The sequence below is a fragment of the Poromitra crassiceps genome (genome assembly GCF_964638095.1).
Source record: "Poromitra crassiceps genome assembly, chromosome: 30".
In the NCBI taxonomy this organism is placed as follows: Eukaryota; Metazoa; Chordata; class Actinopteri; order Beryciformes; family Melamphaidae; genus Poromitra; species Poromitra crassiceps.
Window position 1 is genome coordinate 9534207 of NC_139652.1, and position 23403 is coordinate 9557609.

Below are 23403 nucleotides of genomic sequence, written 5' to 3' on the forward strand. Positions count from 1 at the left end.
CTGGTGTCAATAAATTATTGATTGAATCGGAGCCTGCCCGATCTCGAATCGGGCATATCAAACATGTTTGATATTTACGATGGCTGTCTCCCGACGGAACCCGCAATAGCCAATGAGAGCGAGCAGACCGGGACCCGTCGACGCGTCATACCCGGATGTTAATGCTGCGCTCACAACAAACGAGCAACAGCAGAGCCATGTAGCTCCTCTCCCCAGCATCCTCACAGCAGCTTCAAACAGGGTGGACAGCGGCGGATGGCTCTCCAAACATGTGCCGAGCGGAGCGGTTTGCTTCAAGGGAGCGGATATGCTGTAATATGAGCTCTCAGACAGGACGTTGTTTTAGCTAATTTTGCGAGGGTGTCCGCGCTGCTTGTAGTAGACCCGCCGCTCGGTGCATGTTTGGAGAGCCATCTGCTGTTGTCTGTGGGGGAAAAAATGCGGTTTTGTGGGATATAAACAGCCTACAGTCTAGTTGCTGGAATCGCTTTGGGTCTGTACTTCAAACGGCTGGTGTGTGGTCTCGCAGTCTGGCCGAATCGTCTAGTGTGTGCGTTCAGGCGATTTTAATGTTAAAATCTGATGAAATTGTCCTTATGTCTGTGGTCTCTCATCATTTTAAAATCGGTTAAGATTTGAAAATCCTCTAGTGTGTAGGCAGCATAAGGTGGCACACCCCTAATGGAAAGCCAGGGGGGAACTGAGGGGGGAGGGGGGCAGTGTTGCTGTTGTCTGTTACTAAGTGTCCAGTGTCCAGTGTCACCTTAGAAGGTCCGGAAGTAGATTTAACGCAGCTAGAGAGAGAGAGGGCGGATTAACGGTAATCTAACAAATGGAGGAAATGCATGATGGGAAATCCAGACGGTGTATTGTGAGTGTTTGTGTTGTTTGTGTGTGTGTGTGTGTGTGTGTGTGTGTGTGTGTGTGTGTGTGTGTGTGTGTGTGTGTGTGTGTGTGTGTGTGTGTGTGTGTGTGTGTGTGTGTGTTTCATTTTACATAACAAGTCATCAGGATCATGCTTTAGTAATTTGTCGCTCCGGACTTATCCCTGAACTCTTAAACACACACACACACACACACACACACACACACACACACACACTGCCCTCTCTGTTGACTAATGAAGCCTAAAGCGAGCTATGTAATGGTGTTTCTAACATATTGCGATTGTTTATTCTGGGTCTCTCCTATGTATTTTAGAGCTTACTCTGTTTGCTCAGGGTTTTACCCTTGTTTGGCCAGGCTTTTACACTGCTGCTCATAACCGTTTTTTAACAGGGGTCTCCGTTGTTTGTTGTGTGCAGGACCTGAACAAGCGTCTGTCCCTGCCCGCCGACATCCGGATACCTGACGGCTACCTGGAGAAGATGCAGCTGAGCAGCCCGCCCTTCGACCAGCCCCTCAGCCGGCGCTCCCGCAGGGCCTCTCTGGTGAGATGGAGAGAGGGATGACGGAGGAGAGGGTTAGATATGGAGAGAGGGATGACGGAGGAGAGGGTTAAATATGGAGAGAGGGATGACGGAGGAGAGGGTTAGATATGGAGAGAGGGATGACGGAGGAGAGGGTTAGATATGGAGAGAGGGATGACGGAGGAGAGGGTTAGATATGGAGAGAGGGATGACAGAGGAGAGGGTTAGATATGGAGAGAGGGATGACGGAGGAGAGGGTTAGATATGGAGCTAGGGATGACGGAGGAGAGGGTTAGATATGGAGAGAGGGATGACGGAGGAGAGGGTTAGATATGGAGAGAGGGATGACGGAGAAGAGGGTTAGATATGGAGAGAGGGATGACGGAGGAGAGGGTTAGATATGGAGAGAGGGATGACGGAGGAGAGGGTTAGATATGGAGAGAGGGATGACGGAGGAGAGGGTTAGATATGGAGAGAGGGATGACGGAGGAGAGGGTTAGATATGGAGAGAGGGATGACGGAGGAGAGGGTTAGATATGGAGAGAGGGATGACGGAGGAGAGGGTTAGATATGGAGAGAGGGATGACGGAGGAGAGGGTTAGATATGGAGAGAGGGATGACGGAGGAGAGGGTTAGATATGGAGAGAGGGATGACAGAGGAGAGGGTTAGATATGGAGAGAGGGATGACGGAGGAGAGGGTTAGATATGGAGCTAGGGATGACGGAGGAGAGGGTTAGATATGGAGAGAGGGATGACGGAGGAGAGGGTTAGATATGGAGAGAGGGATGACGGAGAAGAGGGTTAGATATGGAGAGAGGGATGACGGAGGAGAGGGTTAGATATGGAGAGAGGGATGACGGAGGAGAGGGTTAGATATGGAGAGAGGGATGACGGAGGAGAGGGTTAGATATGGAGAGAGGGATGACGGAGGAGAGGGTTAGATATGGAGAGAGGGATGACGGAGGAGAGGGTTAGATATGGAGAGAGGGATGACGGAGGAGAGGGTTAGATATGGAGAGAGGGATGACGGAGGAGAGGGTTAGATTGGTTTAGCGGCGTGGAAGAAGAGAGAAGGTGACGGGGATGCAGGGAGAGGGATGGAAGACCATATGAAGGAAGAAGCGAGAGAAACAATTGAAGATGTTTTGGGGGGTACGGTGGTGCAGTGGTAAGCGCTGTCGCCTCACAGCTCGAAGATCCCGGGTTCGATTCCCACCTGGGACGCTGTGAACGCTGAAGGAATGCGTGCCCGTCCGCATGTCCTCGAGCGCCCACCGCCCGGGTGGGGTCATCAAAAGGGCCTTTCTGTGTGGAGTTTGCATGTTCTCCCCGTGCCTCCCGGGGGTTTCCTTCATATAGGAACCCCCTTCACCAAAAACATGCAATATCCCGGTTGCTAATGTGGTTCCTCCTCTGGTCGTTAAGGGCGCCTGTTCGGAGAGAGGGGAACTGGTTGGAATAGCGTGAACCTCCCACGTGCTATGTCCTACCGGTGAAGCTTCCCCTGTCAGGTGAAAAGAAGCAGCTGGCTAACTGCCCATGTCTCGGAGGAAGCATGGAGCCAGTTTCGGCTCTCCCCACATCGGCAGAGGGTGGAGCAGCAACCAGGATAAATAAATAAATTAGCACTAATGGGGGATAAAAATGGGATAAAAAAATCGTGAAAAAAAAATGTTTTGGAGCAGCAGGCTGAGCAGTCCTGACTGGAGGCAATTTGCAGTATGCTTCGGCCAGGCTTAGCCGCTCTCCAGGTTTGGAAAGCGGAAGTAAACAATAGCATGGCTAATGGCAAACCACTGCTACTACAGCCACATCCACCGCATCTCCTAACGGCACAGTGGCTCAGTGGTTAGTACTGTTGCCTCGCAGCAAGAAGGTCCCCGGTTCGAACCCCGGCCCGTCCCAGATCCTTTCTGTGTGGAGTTTGCATGTTCTCCCCGTGTTCGTGTGGGTTTTCTCCGGGTGCTCCGGTTTCCTCCCACCACCTAAAAGACATGTATGTTAGGGTTAATACTCCTGTCAGTGCTCCTGACCAAGGCACTGGCAAAAGAACTGGAGTTGGTCCCCGGGCGCTGCACAGTGGCTGCCCACTGCTCCTAGTTCTAGGAAGGTTCCTAGTAGAGGATGGGTCAAATGCAGAGGATGAATTTCCCCATGGGGATAAATAAAGGATAACTTTACTTTACTTAAAAAGAAAAAGAGAAGTTGTAAATGTGGGTTTTCATGATTTTCCCAAAGACGAACCTGAGAGATGGGTAACGCCTATCTGACGATTGGAAGGAACCTGATTCAGGCGCTTGTTGCGACTGTTCCAGCGCTTTGCATTGTGGGACACAGTAGGCGATGCATTGTGGGACACAGTAGGCGAGGTAGACTGGAGAATCTTTCGGGATCAGTACGACATCCAAGTATGTTTAGCGTACCCACAGATTTTGCTTTTGTTTGCATACTGCATACTACATGAGACATTTTGCCGTACTGCCAGTATAGTAGGCGGGTTTTGAATACCGTATTGTTATAATGGAGGAATAATAATAATAATTTATTTATATAGCACACTTTAAAATGTAAAACAAATCTCAAGGTGCTTTATAGTAGCTAAAAGACAAAATAAAAACAAGCTAAAAACAGCTAAAAGCTCAGAGCTAGTAAAAAGCAGAGCGGAACAGGTGGGTTTTAAGGTTAGTTTTAAAAACAGCGAGGGATTCAGAGGCCCGAACAGTTCCTGGGAGCTGGTTCCACAGGCGTGGCCCCAGAGTGGAGAAGGCTCGGTCACCCATCGTTGCCAGCTTGGTGCTGGGGACAACAAGCAGGTTGAGGGTGTCCGATCTGAGTGACCGGGAGGGGGGCTTGGGGGGGGAGGAGTTCCTGAAGGTAGGTGGGACCAGTGTGGTTGACCGCCTTGTAGACCAGGAGGAGGAGTTTGAAGGCGATGCGTTGGTTGATGGGGAGCCAGTGGAGTGAGTGGAGGACAGGGGTGATGTGTTCTGACTTCCGGGTTCTGGTACAGTTCTGAACATATTGCAGTCTCTGGATGGATTTGGTGGGGAGGACTGCAAGCAGGGAGTTGCAGTAATCAATGCGGGAGGAGACGAATGCGTGGACCAGTTTTTCTGTGGCGGCTTGGGGTAGGAGGGGTCAGAGCTTTGAGATGTTCCGGAGATGGTAGAATGAGGTTTGGCAGATGGATTTGTATACTCGCAAATAGTGATTTGCGAGAGTCAATTCAGAGGAGATGAGGACAGAATGAGAAAGAGAAAGCGGTACCTAGCTAGCTAGTGAGAGAGAGAGGCTGCAGAATGACTAAGATAGCTGCGAGAGAGGGATGGTTTATTTAAAGCAGCACCACACAGAAGCGAGAAGAGAAGTTCACGCCTTGCTCTCCCACAGACCATCTCATCTCCTCCTCTCAGCCTGTTGTCATGCGTTTGCATTGCACCTCCTCAGCGTTCTCTTTGTCAGCAGGCTGGATAATTGGCTTTCACTTTTACTTTTGGAGTGTGCATCTGTCAGGAACATGTGAACACTATAACATGCATTTGCTGACATGCCCCCCTGTATATAATATACACACAGACACACATACACCATTATAGACCGTGGGGGTGTCTATTTTTTGAAAGAAGAGCCGATGCACACCCTCACAGTCTTAAGGATAGGTGCGTCGGAGGATAGGGTCCATAAGTAGAAGATAAAGAATTCCCGCACACCATCCAGTAATTGGCAAACTTTAATTAAACAACGTTTCGGTCGATTTTACCTGATGAAGGTCTGATCGACCGAAACGTTGTTTAATTAAAGTTTGCCAATTAGTGGATGGTGTGCGGGAATTCTTTATCTTCTACTTATGGTGTCTATTTTTTGAAGTAGTACATCCTACTATATACTAGATACATTGGCCATATACAGAATGTTGGTGAAATGATCTCTGTCTGAAACTCTTGGCACAGAAACCAATAGTTGAGCATTTCTGTAACTTTATTAGCCTATCTATCTACAGATGTACACATTGCATCATGAGGTGGACACTGTATTCACTGAGAGTTGTGGAGGAATGTTGGAAACTGCCTTGTCCCTTTCTTAACCTGTTCTTATTTTTTACCCAACCTTTTATTTTCCACAGTTTTTCGAACATTTGTTATACTGAATTTTGATGAAATTATCTTCTCTTGGCACAGAAAACAATCATTTCACAGAAAAAAGAAATACTGAAATACCCATTGTAATAACAGTTTTTATTTCAGTGTTGAGGTTGAAAACTGATATGCTTAATATTGTCTGGCCCGTGACTCCTTATATTTTTCTGTATGAGGCCCACAACCCAAAACGTTTGTATAAAAAATATGGACGTAACCACCGTGACGTCACGCGTTGGTTTCTGGAGCCTCGAGTTTCGCATTGTGACCGTCGCCATCTTGGTTTTCTTGGAGCTAGAAGTGACCATATTTGGACGAAGAGAGCCACAGCGCCGCCTGCTATTGGTCCGTGATCGGCGAGCTGTGCGATCACTAGACAGGCGATCTGCCAATCACGGTCCAAAACAGTCTGCTTTATCGTCTAGGTTACTCTAAATGGGACCATATTTTACTAGATTAACTTCATATTGCTTTAAGAACACCTGAGACTAACGAGTGAGACCATCAACTGATTATGAAAGTCTTTAGTGAGCTAATAAATCAAGGGAGAAGTCCGGCCATTTTCCCATTCACTTCTATACAATCTGACTTCTCTTTTGCAGCCATAGACTGTATAAACGGGCGAGTTATATACAAAGTCACCCCTGTTACCCCACACAGTTGTTGTGAACGGTGAAATTAGCTATAAAGACCAAAACCGTTTTTTTTTTAACCAGGCTGTAAACATTTCTGAAGTCGGGCATTTTAACATGGGGGTGAATAGGGAATGAATGCCTTTTACAGCCAGCCTCAAGTGTCCATTCAAGCCAAGGACCTGCAGATTTTGGTACTTCCGCGTTGGCCTCACTTTTCAGAACCGAAGGTTGAGGCTTGACACACACACACACACACACACACACACACACACACACACACACACACACACACACACACACACACGCGGACTGTAAAAGCCAAAAGCCAGTGGTCTTCTGTCAGTTGAGATGAGCTACAGTATGTTGGGGTGTGTGTCTGTTCCTGCAAGGCTGTCAGAAGGAGTTGGACTGGTGTCTGTCAGCTTGTCAGTGCTGATCAAGACACAAGCCTCATTAATGCTGTCTGTCCTCCTCTTCTCTTGCAGTCAGAAATTGGATTTGGGAAGCTGGAGACCTACATTAAACTGGACAAACTGGGGGAGGTATGTGAAAAGACCGTGTGTGTTCACCTTGACTCTCAGGTGCTCCTGCTCTCACACCCAGTGATAAAACACACACACACACACACACGCACACACACGCACACACGTGCACACACACACACACAGACACACACACACACACACACACACCTGAGTACAGAGATGACTTTGGGCTCCTGACAGCCAGCCAGACTTGACTGCGTTGCATCAGTCCAGTTTCTCCAACCTTGTTCTCAGCTGTCCCTCTGTCTGTTGCTCAGGGTACATACGCCACGGTCTACAAGGGGAGGAGTAAGCTCACAGACAACCTGGTCGCTCTGAAGGAGATCCGCCTGGAGCACGAGGAGGGGGCGCCATGCACCGCTATCCGAGAAGGTGAGAAGGTTCCGTGTTGCACCATGCATCCCATAGATCTCCCACAAATCTCTTCTTCAGCGCTGGGTTTTTGATGTGGATCCTGGTCTTATTTAGCAGCCAATCTAGTCCCATTCCATCATTTGAGGCCCGTTCACACCAGTTTGGAGGAGTTCATCAAAGTGGTTTACTTGTTTAGTTCAGTTCTGTTTAAGCAGGGAAGAACAAGGCCATTCCTTTTCCAGTGTAGCTGGAAAAGGAGACGCATGCGGACATCTGATAGCCGGTGGTTCGTCATGCTTGGAAAGCCTAGAATAACAAAACGAACTTGGGGAAAAGTACAGGATGGCCTGATGCTCACATTAATCTCATGTATTTTTACCTCACATCAACACCGGGCCAGAGAAGGTCCATCATGCTTCGCTAAAGTTACAATGAGATTTCTCTCTATCTCTGTATCTCCCAAAATATCTAATCTACGAAAGCTCTGTCCACTAAACAAGCGTCTTGAGTCCATGTGACCTTTGTTTAGAAGCCTTGGTTTGCTTTAATTCAGCAGTGTGAACCTAAACAAACCAAACACAAAAACCCAACAAAGTAAACTTTTCCACTAATGGTTCAGTCCAACGAAAACAAGTCGCAACCTTTTACTTCAGTTCACGTCAAAGCTTCATTCATCACCCGCATGATGTCAGCCATACTGTATGTTACACACATTTCTCTCTTTTCTTTAGTGTCGTTACTGAAGGACCTCAAGCACGCAAACATCGTGACGCTGCACGATATCATCCACACGGAGAAATCTCTGACGCTGGTGTTCGAGTACCTGGTGAGAACAAAGCCTTCTTCTCCGCTCTTCTCTCTCCGCCTGACTCGCATTCAGCTCAGTGCTTATCTGTTCATGGACGCTGAAGGGAAGATCTTGTGCATCATTATTATGCGTGGCCCTCTGCAGAACAGAACGTGCTTCATACAGGAGCATAAGGGGGCCAGCTGTTAGCGTTTCTGTGGCTCTCTGGTCTCTTCCCAAACCTGCTTCCTTTGCTCTCCCTCGTCTAGGACAAGGACCTCAAGCAGTACATGGACGACTGCGGGAACATCCTGAGCATGCAGAACGTCAAGGTGAGCCTCCGCAGGCGGTCTGCCAGACCAGCCACCTCCAGGGTCACTGAGACTCTGTGGCTCTAGGGCTAAATAACACAAACTTCTGCCGACTTCTGCCCCCTGGTGGTGGAGTGTCAGCAATGGGGGAAGAAAAACAGAAATCTCTCACCACAGCCTAAGTTTTCCAGACCATATAAAGAGCACAAATTGTGGCTGAAAATCTGAAAATGTATTCTCTTGTTTGTGCGCATTTATCTTAAATAAAGTAAAAAATATTTAAACTGCAAATTATAACTACAAAGCTTTTCAGAATGTACATTTTCAGCATCGGTCGACAATTTTAGTACATTTTCTGTGATGCTCCTGCATACTTCTGTAATCCAGCAACAGTGTCGTTTATTTTATATTTGCTTCATCAATATGGTTATAATTATTGCTCTTATCTCACTCCCCAGATTTTCCTGTACCAGATCCTGCGCGGCCTGGCATACTGTCACAAACGGAAGGTTCTGCACAGAGACTTGAAACCACAGAATCTGCTTATCAACGAGAGAGGAGAACTCAAACTGGCTGACTTTGGTAAAAAAAAAAATAGTATTCCTGCTAATATTAATCTGTGTATTCTTTTTTTATTTTTATTTTATTTGTGAGCATGAACAGATTTGCCGCTGATGAGTTATCTCCAATTTTAGGGGGAAAAGTGACACCCATTCTTGAAAAAGCTGGCATGAATGCAAAAAATATAGAAAACCATAGACTTTTGCATTCACAATACTAACATTTTGAAGCTACATTCATGTATATTGAAATATTGAGTGATGAATGTGATCTAAGAATCCCCCCCCCCCCCCATGCAAATGACTATAAGCCCTTCATATGAACTTAATGGTTTGTATTGTGGCCTGAATGTGTCCACTGTCTGTTTTTATTTTCCATAGGACTGGCCCGGGCCAAGTCGGTACCCACTAAGACGTACTCTAATGAGGTGGTGACACTCTGGTATCGGCCCCCCGATGTGCTGCTGGGCTCCTCTGAGTACTCCACACAGATAGACATGTGGTGAGTTGGCCCGACCCGCCGCGGGTGAGTTCTGTTAGAAAACAGTACTCAGACCTGCCGGCTATTCACTGGCTAGTGCCGTGTGTCTTAGCCCGCACAGCAGAGACAGAAGCAAATATTTTGAAGTACAGAGAACTTCCTGTTTACTAGCCTGGCTCCAGCCGCATGAAATGCTCATTTTTGCTTTCTCTCATTAGTGATTTATGGGAATAGCATCAGCATGGATGTCTTTGAGGCTGGTTTCATTAAGCCGACACTCCTACCCAAAGCTTACGAGCAGTGAGCAGGCAGTGGTTCAGTGTAGAGCTGCAAGTAACGCTTTTCATTATTGATTAATCTAGCAATTTTTTTTTTTCCATTAATCAATTAATCATTTAGTTTAGGCTACAAGTGTCCAGAAGGCCAAAGTGATTCTTAATGAAATGATGTATTTAGTCTGACCAGCAGCCAAAATCCCCAAAAGTATTAATTTAATAACCAGCAAAATGTTTATTTTTACCTGTTAAATGACTAAAAGGATTAATCGATTAGCAAAATTATGATCAATCAATTTTCGGACAGGTGCTTAATTGACTAATGGACTCAAACCTGTGACCTTTTCTGGATGGTTTCCCTAACCGCGAATTGCGCCATGCCGTTTTCCTGAATTCATCCTTGTTTCGAACCATCGATATCTCAATCCTCAGCCTAGATTGTTCCTGACCGACGAATGAGGAATTCAAGGAACGATTCAAGGAACTATCCCCATGCTTGTTTTTCGACGTTGTTAAACCCAACAGCTGCTGAGTTAGAATGGTGTTCAAGCCTGAGCTCTCCTGTCCGTTTATTAACCGAGCCCTGGTGTCTCTCTGTTGCCCCGTCAGGGGGGTCGGCTGCATCTTCCACGAGATGGCTGCCGGCAGGCCGCTGTTCCCCGGCTCCACGGTGGAGGACGAGCTGCACCTCATCTTCAGGCTGCTAGGTCAGTGCTGCCCCCTGCTGACAGGGAAGTGGTATAAACGTTTGATGATATGAGCCTTCTTAATCGCATTAGCCTCGGCATGCAGCCCCTACGGCAGCATGGAAAGCCCTCCCAGCTGCTGTGACAAAGCCTTACTCAAACAGGGTCGCTTGAATGTCCCTCAACAGGCACACCCACAGAGGACAGCTGGCCTGGAATCTGCTCCATCGATGAGTTCAAGTCCTACAAGTTCCCCAAGTACAAGCCCCAGCCCCTCATTAACCACGCACCCAGGTAAGGCCAAGGATCTGGAGGGAAGAATACAACTGTTGCCAATGCATGTCCCATACAATATTTTGAGCATCTAATTTTGCCCTGTTGTCACATTGTCTTCATTAGATACACTACCAGTCAAAAGTTTGTACCTTTCTTTCTTTCTTTCTTTCTTTCTTTCTTTCTTTCTTTCTTTCTTTCTTTCTTTCTTTCTTTCTTTCTTTCTCTCTTTCTTTTTTCTACTACATTCCACATTTTAGAATACTAGTAAAGACATCAAAACTATCAAATAACATTGGATTATGCAGCGACCCAAAAAGTGTTAAACAAATCAAAACTAATTTTAGATTCTTTAAAGAGCCACCGGTTTGCCTTGACGAAAGGCAAAGGCTTTGTAAAGAAATTCATACATAGGCATCACCTTCACTGTTTATATTTGTCCACAAAAAAATCAACCATTTGAGTTTTGATTTCACACTTTTTTTCCCATAAAGGAATAATTACATTTGTGTTATTTCATAGTTTTGGTGCCTTTACTATTATTCTAAAATGTGGAAAATAGTAAAAAAAAAAAAATGTGTCCAAACTTTGGACTAGTAATGACATTGTTGCAATATGTCCTGAAAGCATAATGTATCTTATCTTAACACACTCCCATCTGCATTCCCCCTTTGTTAGCCCTCCAATGAGTGGAGATGGAAATGAGCAAATCTGTTGTATGAGACCCAGGTATCTCGGCACAGCTTAATAGCTGCTTTTTAAGCTTGCTTTTTAGACGGGTTAGACATTAGTATTATTGGCTTGTTTAGTTAAGAGTGTGTGCTCTGTGTCACTTCCTGTAAGGAAATCCTGTGGAATAGTTGACTGTGTTTCCTTCCTTGCACTCGCCAGTATTTGTGAGTCACCCCACCTCTACTGACCCCCCCCCCCCCCCCCTCTCTCTCTCTCTCACTTCCTCTCTGTCTGTCTGTCTCTCTCTCTCTCTCAGGTTGGACACCGATGGCATCGACCTGTTGATGTCATTCCTAAAAGTGAGTCTCACTATATCTGACGGGCATTAACGGCGTGTTAACAGAAGTAGCGCGACACATTTAGGACTGTATTTTTGGCCATGTTGGAAAGAATTGCAGAAAGGGCGCATGCACTCACGCATTGCTGACTACATTTAAAGCTTTTTTTTTTTTTTTTTTTAAATGACTATGTTTCTATTACTGTCCCCAACTTTAGTTCGAGTCGAAAAAGAGGATCTCTGCTGATGAAGGCATGAGACAGGCCTACTTCAGGAGCCTGGGGCCACGTGTGCACACACTGCCAGAGAGTGAGTAATGAAATGGCAGCGCAGTACTGCAGACTTGGCAGTGCTCGAGTCGCGGTACAACTCGAGGGCTATTGCACTGTGTACAATGAGGATCAGTTACAACCGTCTAACAAAGACACTATTCACCCGGCGCGATGCGTTTTCTATTGTACTTTTTCTGACTTTTCGACTAATATTTGGCAGGCATATCCATATTCACACTGAAGGAGGTCCAGCTGCAGAGAGATCCTGGCTACCGGAACTCGTCTTACCCCGAGTCAGGTGAGGAGTACCCCCAGGCTCGATACAAAGATCCTCCGGCGTTTTCACTCGTAACTTCTTCCCAACTGATTCCCGTCTCGTTCTTCTTCCTCTTCTTCTGTTTTTACCCTCAGGCAATGGCAAGAGCAGAAGGCAGAGCATGCTGTTTTAGGATCTCCTGAACTGTATTTTTTATTTTATTTGAGAAGGATCACCTCGCTGTACAGTCTCACAGATGGATCAGTCCCTGAGAAGGATGTTGGCGCAGGGTGCGACCACCTCCCCCCCCCCCCCCCCGCCCCCTCGGGCCCCCCACTCCCCATTCTTCCCTCCCGTACCCGCCTGGGGGTGCCTCTCCACAGCGAAGACTCCCAAGAGGTTCGGCGTGAAACCTGGCCCACCAAGAGACATTTATATACATTTATATATTTATTGGGAAGAGAATTTGCTGCTAAATCCAACTACTGTCTAGAATTCTAACTGGCTCAGTCACTTTAATGAAAACATGCAATGTGTATAGATTTTTAATTATTCTTTTTGAAGTGGTGGTGTTCTTAGTGGTTATTTTGTTGTCATTTTATTTCCATTTTCATACATAAGAAAAAGAAAAAGAAAAAGCCCACCTGAAAGCAGACAGACAAACAGAGGAATGTGTGCGTCTGTAGCCGCTCTGAAGTCTGGGCTTGTGTTTCTGTCGCCGTGGTGCTGTTCTTCTCAGCCATGGTGCTGTTCTTCTCAGCCATGGTGCTGTTCTTCTCAGCCATAGGCATTTGACTTCTTTGAAGGGTCTCAAGGCCAGTTCTGAGGCCAGAAACAAACGGTGGTCATGTTCTCCTAACTGGAGCTGGAGGCTAAATACGGGAGCGGTGCGTTCCGAGCACGGCGAGAAACGGTTCGCATTCTCGTCAGCCGCCACTTAAAAAAAAACACAAGATGCTGGCATATCATTCCAGGATGCTGTGGTCTCCGTCACGACCGATGGAACAAATCCAGGAGACGAATGTAGGGCGATGTTAGAGTCACCGATAGGGGGCATTGCAGGAATCACGTTACGACTCCTCGAACATCTTCAGAACGCTTCACGACGCCACCACAGCGAACGGCCTCCTCTTCCTGGTTCCTTACCGCTGCGAGCTCACGCGTTGACCCCTCCCGTGTGCGTTAGAGGACAGGCGTTGAGGTGGATTCCCGCCATTGTTGGAGATGGCGGTGCTGCCAGTGTGCGTTAACAGTGGCGTTCTGTCCTCTGCCATTCCTCCATCGACTGTATTTAAAAAAAAAAAACGGTTCCTTGTTTGGATTGCCTCCCGTCACCGTGTTGCATGCCTGCTGTTGTACGGGGGAAAAGCACACAGCCACTCGGACTCCTGTTCAGGGAGCACTAGCTCTAGTCCTGCCCTAGTGAAAACCATACTGAGTCACAGTCTATTTAACAGTGTTACAAGAGATGTTTTGTATGATATACTTTAACTTTATTTGTGCATAATTGTTATTGGTGTGGGATTTCGTTGCAGATGCCCTCCCATATTTGAGCTTGATATTTTTTTTCAGAGAAAAGAAAATTAAATCATAAGTTTAAACAAAAATCATGTGACCTGGTTTTGATTGCTCTCATGTACTGACACACACATTCTTGTTGAACTTGTGTCCCCACTACAGTCACTGGGTTCAAGCATTCAATGCTTCGTTTATTGAAAATGACAAGACATTCTTCACCAATACAAAATTATACAGAATACATACTGTATATCAAGTCCAGTATAAAAAGAGAACATTACAAGAGTTACAAAGGTTTTCCATTGATTTGAAATCTCGTCTTCATAAAAAGATTTTTTTGTAATTATTTTTTAATTTTTTTAAAGAGGAAAATAGGACAACAAGGCACAGCCGGTACTAACTGAGAAGCACAGTGCATACAATACATACAATACCACACAAAGTGAAACAACCAGTTTCACATTGTGATGACCATTGTGGGGGCGGGGGGGAAAGACAAGATATTTTTTACAAGATTAAAAACAACCAGTTGGGTCGAGCGCTCGTCTTGTCTTTTTTGCAGTTAGCTACACGTCACTGCTGTCCGGCGTGGACAGGGTCATGTGGAAATGTGCTGTAACTTTTATCACGAAGAGCCACACATCTCACAGACATCGTGGCATTATGGCTTTTTACCAAAGTCGTGCTTTCAACTACTGGAATTTGAAGCAACTTAAGTGCAAAACAAACTGAGGTCACATACTGTATCATAGGACTTTTACATTTGAAGCGAATTTTGACAAAGATGAACAAGAGATTTGCTGCTGATGACAATGAGAATCTTCCAATATGAGATGGATGAAGATGTGGGGGGGGGGGGGGGGGGGGTTGCACAGCCCCCCGGATCAGGACTTGTGGTGGTGAGTGGGGGACAGGAGCAGGGAGGAGGGAGTTCCTTCCAGGCTTGGCAGGGGGACAGGCATGTGTCCGTTGATTAGGCTGGGGAACTGTGGAGGAAGAGAAAGGCACAGAGTCAAGCGGGGAGGGCGGCTCTCTTTCCGGTGAGGAACTGCTGCATTGTCACCGCTCTGGTTTCCTGTTGTTTTATACATTGTGCCTCTTCCTTTCTCTCTGTCCTCTCTGCCTCCACAACAGAAGGAGAAGTTCGATGTTATTTGTGCACAAAGAAGCCAGTGAGGTCTGTAAGCCTGCCACGGGGTGTGTGTCTGTGTGTGTGTGTGTGTGCTTCACAAATGAGGAGCAGCTCTCAAACCAGTCCACCCTGTTCAGACTGGCTCCCCTGGGCTCAAACAGGAAGTATTCGCAGGATTTCCTCTCCCTCTCATGAGCGCTGAAACAGGACACCTCTGCTGGAGCGGCTCAGAGTCTCGACTAGTTTACCGACTGCTTGGTATCTGCTGTGTCGCAGATCTCAAAAAAACCATCCTGTTTAATGTTTTGATGTATTGTTTTGTCAAGTAAATACCCTATTGTCCCTAAATCAAAATACTAAATCTTCGCTTATTCGTGTCTAGCGAAGGTGAAAACTCTTAGTGAAAACGTTAGTGGCACTTTATTGTGACAATCATGAAATGGTGTCATTTGTTACGGCCACGATCGAGGGGCTATGTTAACGGACATCCGGTATGAGAATGTGACCAAATCAATTTAACATTGAGCAGGACCCGTCACTGACAAAAGTCTTTGTGGTTTTAAATTTTGCTCATCCTGCTCACCTCTTCAAAACCTCACCTGTGTCACGACCTTTAGTCGCCCGATTCTAAATGGCAAATGGAATAACAGGGATTTTCCAGCCGCAGTCATTTCACCTGAAACTTCCTCCTATCTGCTTTCAAAAGCTATGAGTAAACAGACAACCATCAATAGTTCTACCAACACACCCTCCCTCCCCCTTCTCGTCTCTTGTGGCCATTTGTGTCCCTGTGTTCCTCTTTGCCGGCGCGCCGGTGGTTCCTGTGGGTGCGTCTGTGTCAGTCTGTCTGTCTCACCTGGAAGAGGGAGCTGTGGCCCTGGAGCCGGGCGGGGCTCAGCGGGGCCACGGGACTCAGGCTGCTCCAGAAGTGGATGCCTGACAACAGCGGACTGTGAGCCAGCAGCAAGCCAGAGTGAGTCTGAGAGGGAGGAACGAGAGAGGAAGAAGAGGGAGGGGGGGGGGGGGGAGGCGAGACAGAAGAGATGAAGGCGTCATATAAATAAATAAGAGAAACTGCAAGACCCACTGGTTGGAGAGTGTTTCTCTCGGAGGCTTTTCGTAATGCGAAACATGCAGAGATCTTAAATGGGACGTTTATTGGCGTTAGGAACAACAAACTCAAGGGGCAGGAGGAAGTCTGTGGTTTCTCCCCTGCATACAGGGGGTGATGTGGGGCGGGGAGGAGGAGGGTGGGGGTGATGTGGGGCGGGGAGGAGGGTGGGGGTTGTTGTTGATTGGGGAGGGGGCGGGGGGCGGGTGGGGTTAGGAACGGCAACTAGAGAGAAACATATGAAATCAATTTCTCCCTCTCTCCCCTGGTCTTCCCTCCCCCCCCTCCCCATTTCCCCTGTGTCACCTCAGAGAAGTGAGCCAGTGTTGCAGAGGGACCCAGCCCTGCTCTCATTATTAATGGAATTATTTGAGCATATGGCATCACTTAGGGCCTCTTCCCCCCTCTCATAGGCTGGACTAGCAGAAGATTTCTGTAAATCTCTTGTTTTCCTCTGATCTCACTTCTGCGCCCTTATAAACAGACCGTGTGAGTGCTGTGCTGCAGCAGCCGTGCTGCTGCTGCTGCGCGGCCCTATCTCACTGTTTTGGACAAAAGCTCTGATGTGGCCGAGGAGCTTTTCCTCTGTAACACTTCCAACGTAAATGCAATATTGACTGAAATAGATGATTATTAAAAAAATCGGTTGAAGCGTATGGCACCGGCTTTGGGGTTATGGCAAAGATCAAACCCAACCGGAATTTCATAGCTGAATGAACTTGGATCCGACTTTGTGGCAGAGTTGACTCTAAAATTGTACTGTAGAAGCCGAGGGGCCCATCTTCCATCAGCCATATCATTTGAGAACGTCTGTGTTGCCAACAGAGGTAAAACATCAGTCATTAACTACTACAGTTAGTTACTGCATTTAGTTGATTTTTGTGTGTGTTCTGTGATGCAACGGTTTGAAGATTTAAAAATAAACATTTTTTTTTATCTCTTTACTTTTACTTCTATATTAGCATTTTTTTTTAAAGCTTTGACTCTTTTATTTTTCAGACATAAATACTTAATACAATAAGACCTGTTATTTACAGTAAACTACAATACAGTGAAATTCTGGCCTTTCCCTCCCAAAAGTGTCACTAGTTTGTTGATATAATTAGAAAATGGATCATCCCCAAAACTAAGACTGATGATGACCCATTCAATTAATTTCAAAAATGACAATTTGACAAAAACGACTATGCACCAATGACCCTTTTTCGCAGCAGCCATTTTGTGTCTGAAAGGCAGGGTAAACACAGGTGCAACGAAAACATCGAGGGTTTCCAACTTCCAATCTGTTTAGGTGTTCCAGTGCCGGAGCCCTCATCAATGTTTTGGTTCGCACGTGTGTTTACCCTGCGTTTTAGACACGAAACGGCTGCTGTGAAAAAGGCCCTGTTGACGATTTTGTTCTCAAGGAAACTCAGAAAGTACCTGAGCACCTTTTTTTTTTTTTACACTACTGAACACTACACTTTCACTTGTACCTTTCTCATTCAGACTTGGGGAAAATATAGCTCAAGTTAGCAGCACTGCTACTTAAATAAATATATCGGTAGTCTTTCCACCAATGCATGCCAGGCTGTGGCAGATGTAGCCGGGGCCTGAGGCGCTGCCTTGCTGCTCTATAAGAGTGCTGCGGGGACACTGACATCATGTGCTGGACGAATCCCATCCTCTCCCCCACGGCCGGCCAGACCACAGACGGAAACAAGATAGCATCACAGAATTATTCTCCCGTTGGAGATGTGATTATTATTGCTCACTGTACTACTTCAGCTGCGCCTGGCTGCCACACTGTGACATCATAATCTGTAGTGCATCATAGATTTTTGGTGGACAGAAATAAGAGAGCTTGTATACATTTGTCAAAGGGGAGCACTAGAGTGTGCAAACATTAGTGCACTCGACAAGACAGAAGTGACGCAAGTTTTAGAGATGCCAGAAATATGTGCAGCGAATGATGCATGCTAGTATTAATTTGTAGTAGTAAGAGTTTATTCGCTCATTCAGTTTATGTATCCGTTACAGAGTCCGTGCAGCCTATCCCAGCATACACTGGGAAGAGGGCAGGGAAACAGAAGTCCATCACAGGGCAAACTAGGGTTGGGCGATACTTGAACAAAAATCATATTTCTGTATTTTTAGGCTAAATGGCGATGCACAATATATACAGTATATATCTGTATTTTCTACGAAGTGGGCTAAATGTTCAGTTGTAAGTCAAAGCCACATGGGAGATGTCACAAGCATTTTTATTAAACATAGTCACACCTGGACTGTGCTTTCTGAAATGTGGGGAACGTGGGCAGGACATACCAACTCAACGCAGAAAGGCCCGCCCGGTTCTTGCTGTGAGGCAGCATTGCTAATTCTAACCACTGAGCTACTATGCCGCAGAGTAGAACGTATGTACTCAGATTAGGGGTGCACCGATCATGTTTTTTTGCCACCGATTGCCGATCGCCTATGGGAAATATCTGCCCAACCGATCATCGACCGATCACCGATATATAAACTCCTCAAAGAAAGTTTGGAAACGTTATTTTAGGTCGATTATTTCTCCCCTTTAATAATACCAATTGGCATTGTATTTTATATCGTTGGAAAGCCTGATTAGTGATAGGGCTTTTTTTTTATTAAATTTTGTTTTTGGTTTTTAATATAAAAAAAATTGCCGATCGCCGATCGCATATTTGAGGTAAAAATCGGCCGATACAGATTGCTTGCCGATCGATCGGTGCACCCCTAACTCAGATAGGACATCTCACCTGTGCAGTGAAGAAGGCCGGAGTGAGGGAGCCGGAGGGCAGTGCTGGGCTGTTGAGGGCGATGGAGCCGATGTCGCTCCCGGCGAGCAGCAGGGACGGGGCGGAGATCTCCAGAGCTTTGGGCTTTTTGCTTTTTGGTGGGAGTCCATCTCCGTGCATACTACTACTACTACTTCTACTTCTACCGCCGCTGCTGCTGCCGCCCCTCTTCTCAGCCGGCTGCAGAGCTCGCTCCCTGTGCCCGGAGGAGAGGTTGAGGGGCTGAGCGCCCTGGTCAGAGTCCTCCTCCTCCTCGGCCGCGGGGCTCCAACTTCGCCCGGCGGCCTGGGGGGCTTGGGTGTGGTGGGGGGAGTGCGGGGAGGGGGAGTGAGGAGGGGGGAGTTTGGACGACGGCCGGGGGAAGGCGTAGGCCTCGGGCTTGACCGAGAGAGGGGAGGTCCTCTCGTTGGCGTTGGTGCCGAAGCGGATGACGGAGCGCGGCTCGTCGCGCAGGGCGCGCAGCAGCTCGGGCTGGTTGTGCAGCGAGCTGAGGCTGAAGGAGGAGTACAGGCCCGAGCGGAGGTAGTCGCTCCGACACACCTGGGCTGCCAGGCTCCTCCTCTGGGCCTCCTCCTCCTCTTCCTCCTCCTCCTCCTCCTCCACCTCCAGCTCGGGGGCCTCTCCTTCCTGGAGGGGCAACCTGCCGCCAGACGCCAGGCCCATCTCCACAGCCTGGGGGTCCATCTTCAGGATCTCGGGGAAGGACACAAACTTATAGACGAACTTCTGCCCAATCACCTTCTTGATGATGTTCTGTTAACACAGGAGAGTGGGATTATTTGTGATTGATCGTACTTCAGGATCCAACAAAAGAACTCGGACACAATGTTCCTTCATATTTAGGTTACCCTGAAATATCTTTAGGGTAAACAAAACTGTTTCTATCTACTCACCTTATGTAGCCCCGCCCACTTGACCCATTGTATCATGACTTCCTGTTCAAAAAACGCCGGCTGTTTTACCTGCTCAAACTAGTCTGACTCACCTGGTCAAACCTAGTTTGACTCGCATTATGAGTCAAACTAGGTTTATGGGTCACAGGAAGCATAAATACAATCGAAACTTCCGATTGTGTTTACACTTCCTGTTAGTCTCTCAAGCCAGACGGTCTCTTCTACATAAGGTGAATAAAATAATAATAATGATAATAATAATATAGCACAACCCCACATTGATTATCACAACGATATTTTTGTTTTGATTGCATTTCTGGCTATAAGGCAGTATGCCATGTCAGTCTGATCAACCAAGGCAAATGTCCCAGTGAAAAAAGCAGTTTTGTGTGAGTGGGTGGGTGGGTGAGTGCTACATCACCACCGTCGCTCTACTGAAAAGAGGAAGTGGAAGTATCTGCCGGTGGAGATTGCGGTTTTAAAAAGAAGAACAACAAAAGAAGTTGCCCTGCGTACTACACTGCCTTAAAATGCCTTCAGGTCCCATCAGTTAGAACAGCTCGAACTAGACGGATTACAGTATCCAACTGCTTTGTCAAATGAGTCAACTGCTCCTGAGCTGAAACGAGATGTTAAATTGTCACGTAACCAGATTGGGGATGAGTGGAGGACCCACCTTGTCGTAGTAGTAGCGCAGCGCTCTGCTCAGCTTGTCATAGTTCATGTTGGTCTTGTTCTTGCGCAATCCCCACAGCTTGGCCACCTCCTCCGACTTGAGGAGCTTGAACTCCCCGTCTGTGGACGTCCAGCAGATCAGGTGCTTGTGACTCTGGTCCAGCAGCAACTGCAGCAGAAACTGCCACAAGGTGATGGCACTGTCCATACCTGCAACACAACATGACATCATCACTGTCCATACCTGCAACACAACATGACATCATCAGCGTGAGACAGACTGCGATGACATTGGCAGAGCGCTCGAGTTTGGCCTCAGTTGGTCCAAGAGAATATCTGCTTATTTTCTGAAAACTCTTTCAGAAAATAAAGATTTGTGGCTGAGGAGGTTTTTCTCCTGTGGCCCGTTGCTTTTCAAGGGGACATTGAGTTTTATTGTATTTATTTAAGGTTACTAATAATACCTCGATGACCAGGAGACACAGGTGGGTGACAAAATGGAACATCAGTCAGTGACTTACGGGCGAACGCAGACACAGTCGGCAGCGTTGTTGTAACTACCTACACATACGCGCCGTGGCAACCTGCCAAGAGCTACAACCACAGAATTAGCACAAAAGTCGGAATCAGACTGGCGAAACCCAAACGGAAACTCACCCGAGTAGCCCTCCACTACTAAGCCACTGCTTTGTATTAACTGCCTTAGAAGAACTGTGTTAAGAACAGCGAATGAAGCACGGCTATTAGTGTGCTTGTGGAGAACGTTTGGGGACGAGAGAGAGGAGCTGAAGTTTCACCTCCGTTAAACCTCTTTTTTCGTCTCCCTCTTTTTTTTTCACCATCTCCGTCGCTCCAGTGTTGCTTTACACCACGCAGACTATATTAGGTTACTGGCTGAAGAGGTAGCTGTAACATGTGGTGTAAGGAAGAGTAGCCTGCTGATGAATAGAACAGTGTGTGTGTGTGTGTGTGTGTGTGTGTGTGTGTGTGTGTGTGTGTGTGTGTTGAGGAGCACAGTGTAATGTAGCAGCAGCGGCAGCAGAAGAAGAAGAAAAAAACACATATAAGGAGGAACAACAGCTCAAGCCAGAAATATGCTGCGGTTCAACCTGGCCCTCTCTCCACAGGAAGCATGACGGGCCCAGGGTGGGTTATTCCTTTAATAGTGGAATGTGCAGCTCCTCGCAGCTCCTGTGTCTGCCTGCTAAGAAGCAAGACACTTTCACCAGGGCGGCTGACTGTTTCTGTCACCCCAGAGAGAGGAACAAACATTGATTTACCCCCCGATTGGATTGTCTTCTTCGTCTATTCTCCCCTATCGAAATCCTGTGAAGAGTGATGGGCGACCGATGCCGAATTACTAATTTGACGGGACAATCGACTCTTAACTGTCTTTCAACACAGAGAGGGAGGGAGGGGAGAGAGAGAGGGAGGGGGGAGAAGGGCAGGGCTGCTGCTGAGGCCGTCGTTTCCGACACGAGCGATCCCCTGAGTTTTCTATCTGCCGTGTGAAACTACAAAGCTGTCAAACGCAGGACTTCCTCCTATTCTACTTTCAAGGACAAATGGCGAGGAGAGGGGATCCCACAGCAGGGGAGCGTTTCCCCAAATCCTGCCACACTTCCGACCAAAATCCCGGTGGGAGGGGGGTCAAAAGATCAAATCACATTGTCTCTCTCTCGCTCTCTCTCTCTCTCACTCACTCTCCCCCCCTCCTGCTCCACCCCGTTAGGTTAACCCACTCCTGAAACCAGACAGCTTGGCTGGAAAACGTTGCCAGTCTAGCCAGCCTGCCCCCCGCCCGCCCCAAGTTGACAGGTCTACAATTAGGCCAATGTGGCACACAAACTATAATAATCCTGTAATATATTTTGCAGCCAGGGGGGGGATACACGCTGTAAATAGCACGGTGGAACTTTAACATATTGTGCAGCTGCTACTACAGGCAAGAAGAAAATGCATAAGTAAAACCAAAACCAGGGAGAGATTAAAACAAAATAAAATAAGAAAAAATACAAAGTACCATAATGTAACTATAAATGAATTAGTCGTAGTATAGACACAGTGTACCTCCCTCTGGGAATATTGTAGTGATACTATTAAGAGGGGGGGGGGGGGGGAATGCCGTAAAGTACGATCAGGTTTTTCGTCAGGGATGCTGAGTCTGTTGCAGATGCTCGGAATGAAAAGTCGAGCTGCCTGCAGCACAAAGCCGTCCAGTGTGTTGCTTTGAACGGAAACTCCTAATGAGATTAGATGGTGTGTGCAGCAGACATTACTTAGCCATGACTAAATCTGCTCTCTTCCTGTTCGCAGACGGTGGAAAATTCAACAGGGCCTACTACAAGAAAAGCATCTCTCTCTGAAAGAAAAAGAAAAAAAACGATCTGCCTTTTTCTTGTAGTTTGTCTTTGTTTGTTTGTTTGCCACTTCACTACTATGCTGTGTGATGTAGAGCTTTTCTTTAGACACTATGTTGTTATTAGTGTCTAAATTGAAAGTACTGTCTGCTTCTCGACAGAAGTCCGGATCTCTATTTCATTTCTGCCCCACTGACTCATTTTCAAGATGTTGCTCGGACCGGAAGACGATAGATGTGTGTGTGTGCGTGCGTGCGTGCGTGCGCGCGTCTAGGACTCTCAGACAAAACACAATCTACGTCTCAATACGTGCGTAAAACTGCGAAAAAACACGCTCAGTTCGATACGACTTTCAACTTCAGGCCGATCGAAGCGCAGGCCTATCCTTCACAGACTCGGTGTTATTCATATAAATTGCGGATGCGGTAACTTATAGGCAGCAACAATCACGCATTATTTCACTTCAACTTAATCTACGCGAGACATCTTTTTTTTTTTGGATCAAAGTGTCCGTTCCTAGAAAGATGTTTTATTCTACGTTACCTGCCGTTCTCTCTCGGTCGTTCTCGCCTTGAAACTTTATGGTGAAATTCGTATGATTCCTTGTTTTTCCATGCTTGCTTCTCGTCTACACAGTTGTGCTGGACTGAAATAGGATCCTGGTGCTTTTTCTTTTTCTGAGTAGCAGGAAGTTGGAGCAGGCAGACACAGAGCCGGCTGACTTCCTCTCTCTCCCCTACGATTCCCCAGGCGGTTTGCCGTCTGTGTAAACACACTTTTCCTCCCCTCCTCTTCTCTTCTCCTCTCCCTCCCTGCCTGCCTGCCCGCTGCCGAGGGCCAGCAGCATTTACACTGTTATAGCACACATGGCAATGTAGGAGCTGCTCTAGCCCCTCTGCTGCTGACTGACTGACATCATCCCTCTC

At 47.0% G+C, this 23403-nt stretch overlaps 2 protein-coding genes across 2 annotated transcripts in view; one reads left to right on the forward strand and one right to left on the reverse strand.

Moving 5' to 3' along the window:
* LOC310800709 (cyclin-dependent kinase 17) overlaps positions 1-13326 on the forward strand; it is a 55604-nt gene extending 42278 nt beyond the window's left edge. Inside the window, exons 5-17 of the mRNA XM_083663323.1 lie at positions 1305-1430; positions 6667-6723; positions 6984-7098; positions 7812-7906; positions 8137-8199; positions 8637-8760; positions 9120-9240; positions 10104-10201; positions 10369-10474; positions 11442-11484; positions 11681-11771; positions 11955-12032; positions 12146-13326. Coding sequence (XP_083519449.1) covers positions 1305-1430; positions 6667-6723; positions 6984-7098; positions 7812-7906; positions 8137-8199; positions 8637-8760; positions 9120-9240; positions 10104-10201; positions 10369-10474; positions 11442-11484; positions 11681-11771; positions 11955-12032; positions 12146-12183 — 1155 coding nt within the window. The 3' untranslated portion in view covers positions 12184-13326. The remainder of the gene's footprint in view (positions 1-1304; positions 1431-6666; positions 6724-6983; positions 7099-7811; positions 7907-8136; positions 8200-8636; positions 8761-9119; positions 9241-10103; positions 10202-10368; positions 10475-11441; positions 11485-11680; positions 11772-11954; positions 12033-12145) is intronic.
* Positions 13327-13673: 347 nt separating this feature from the next.
* On the reverse strand, positions 13674-23395 carry elk3 (ETS transcription factor ELK3). The gene is made up of 5 exons (XM_083663330.1): positions 23021-23395; positions 20119-20327; positions 18511-19302; positions 15497-15619; positions 13674-14494 (listed from the first exon to the last, which is right to left on the reverse strand). Exons 2-5 carry the CDS (start codon positions 20323-20325, stop codon positions 14393-14395), a joined length of 1224 nt encoding a protein of 407 aa, XP_083519456.1. The 5' UTR covers positions 20326-20327; positions 23021-23395; the 3' UTR covers positions 13674-14392.
* Positions 23396-23403: the final 8 nt, after the last annotated feature.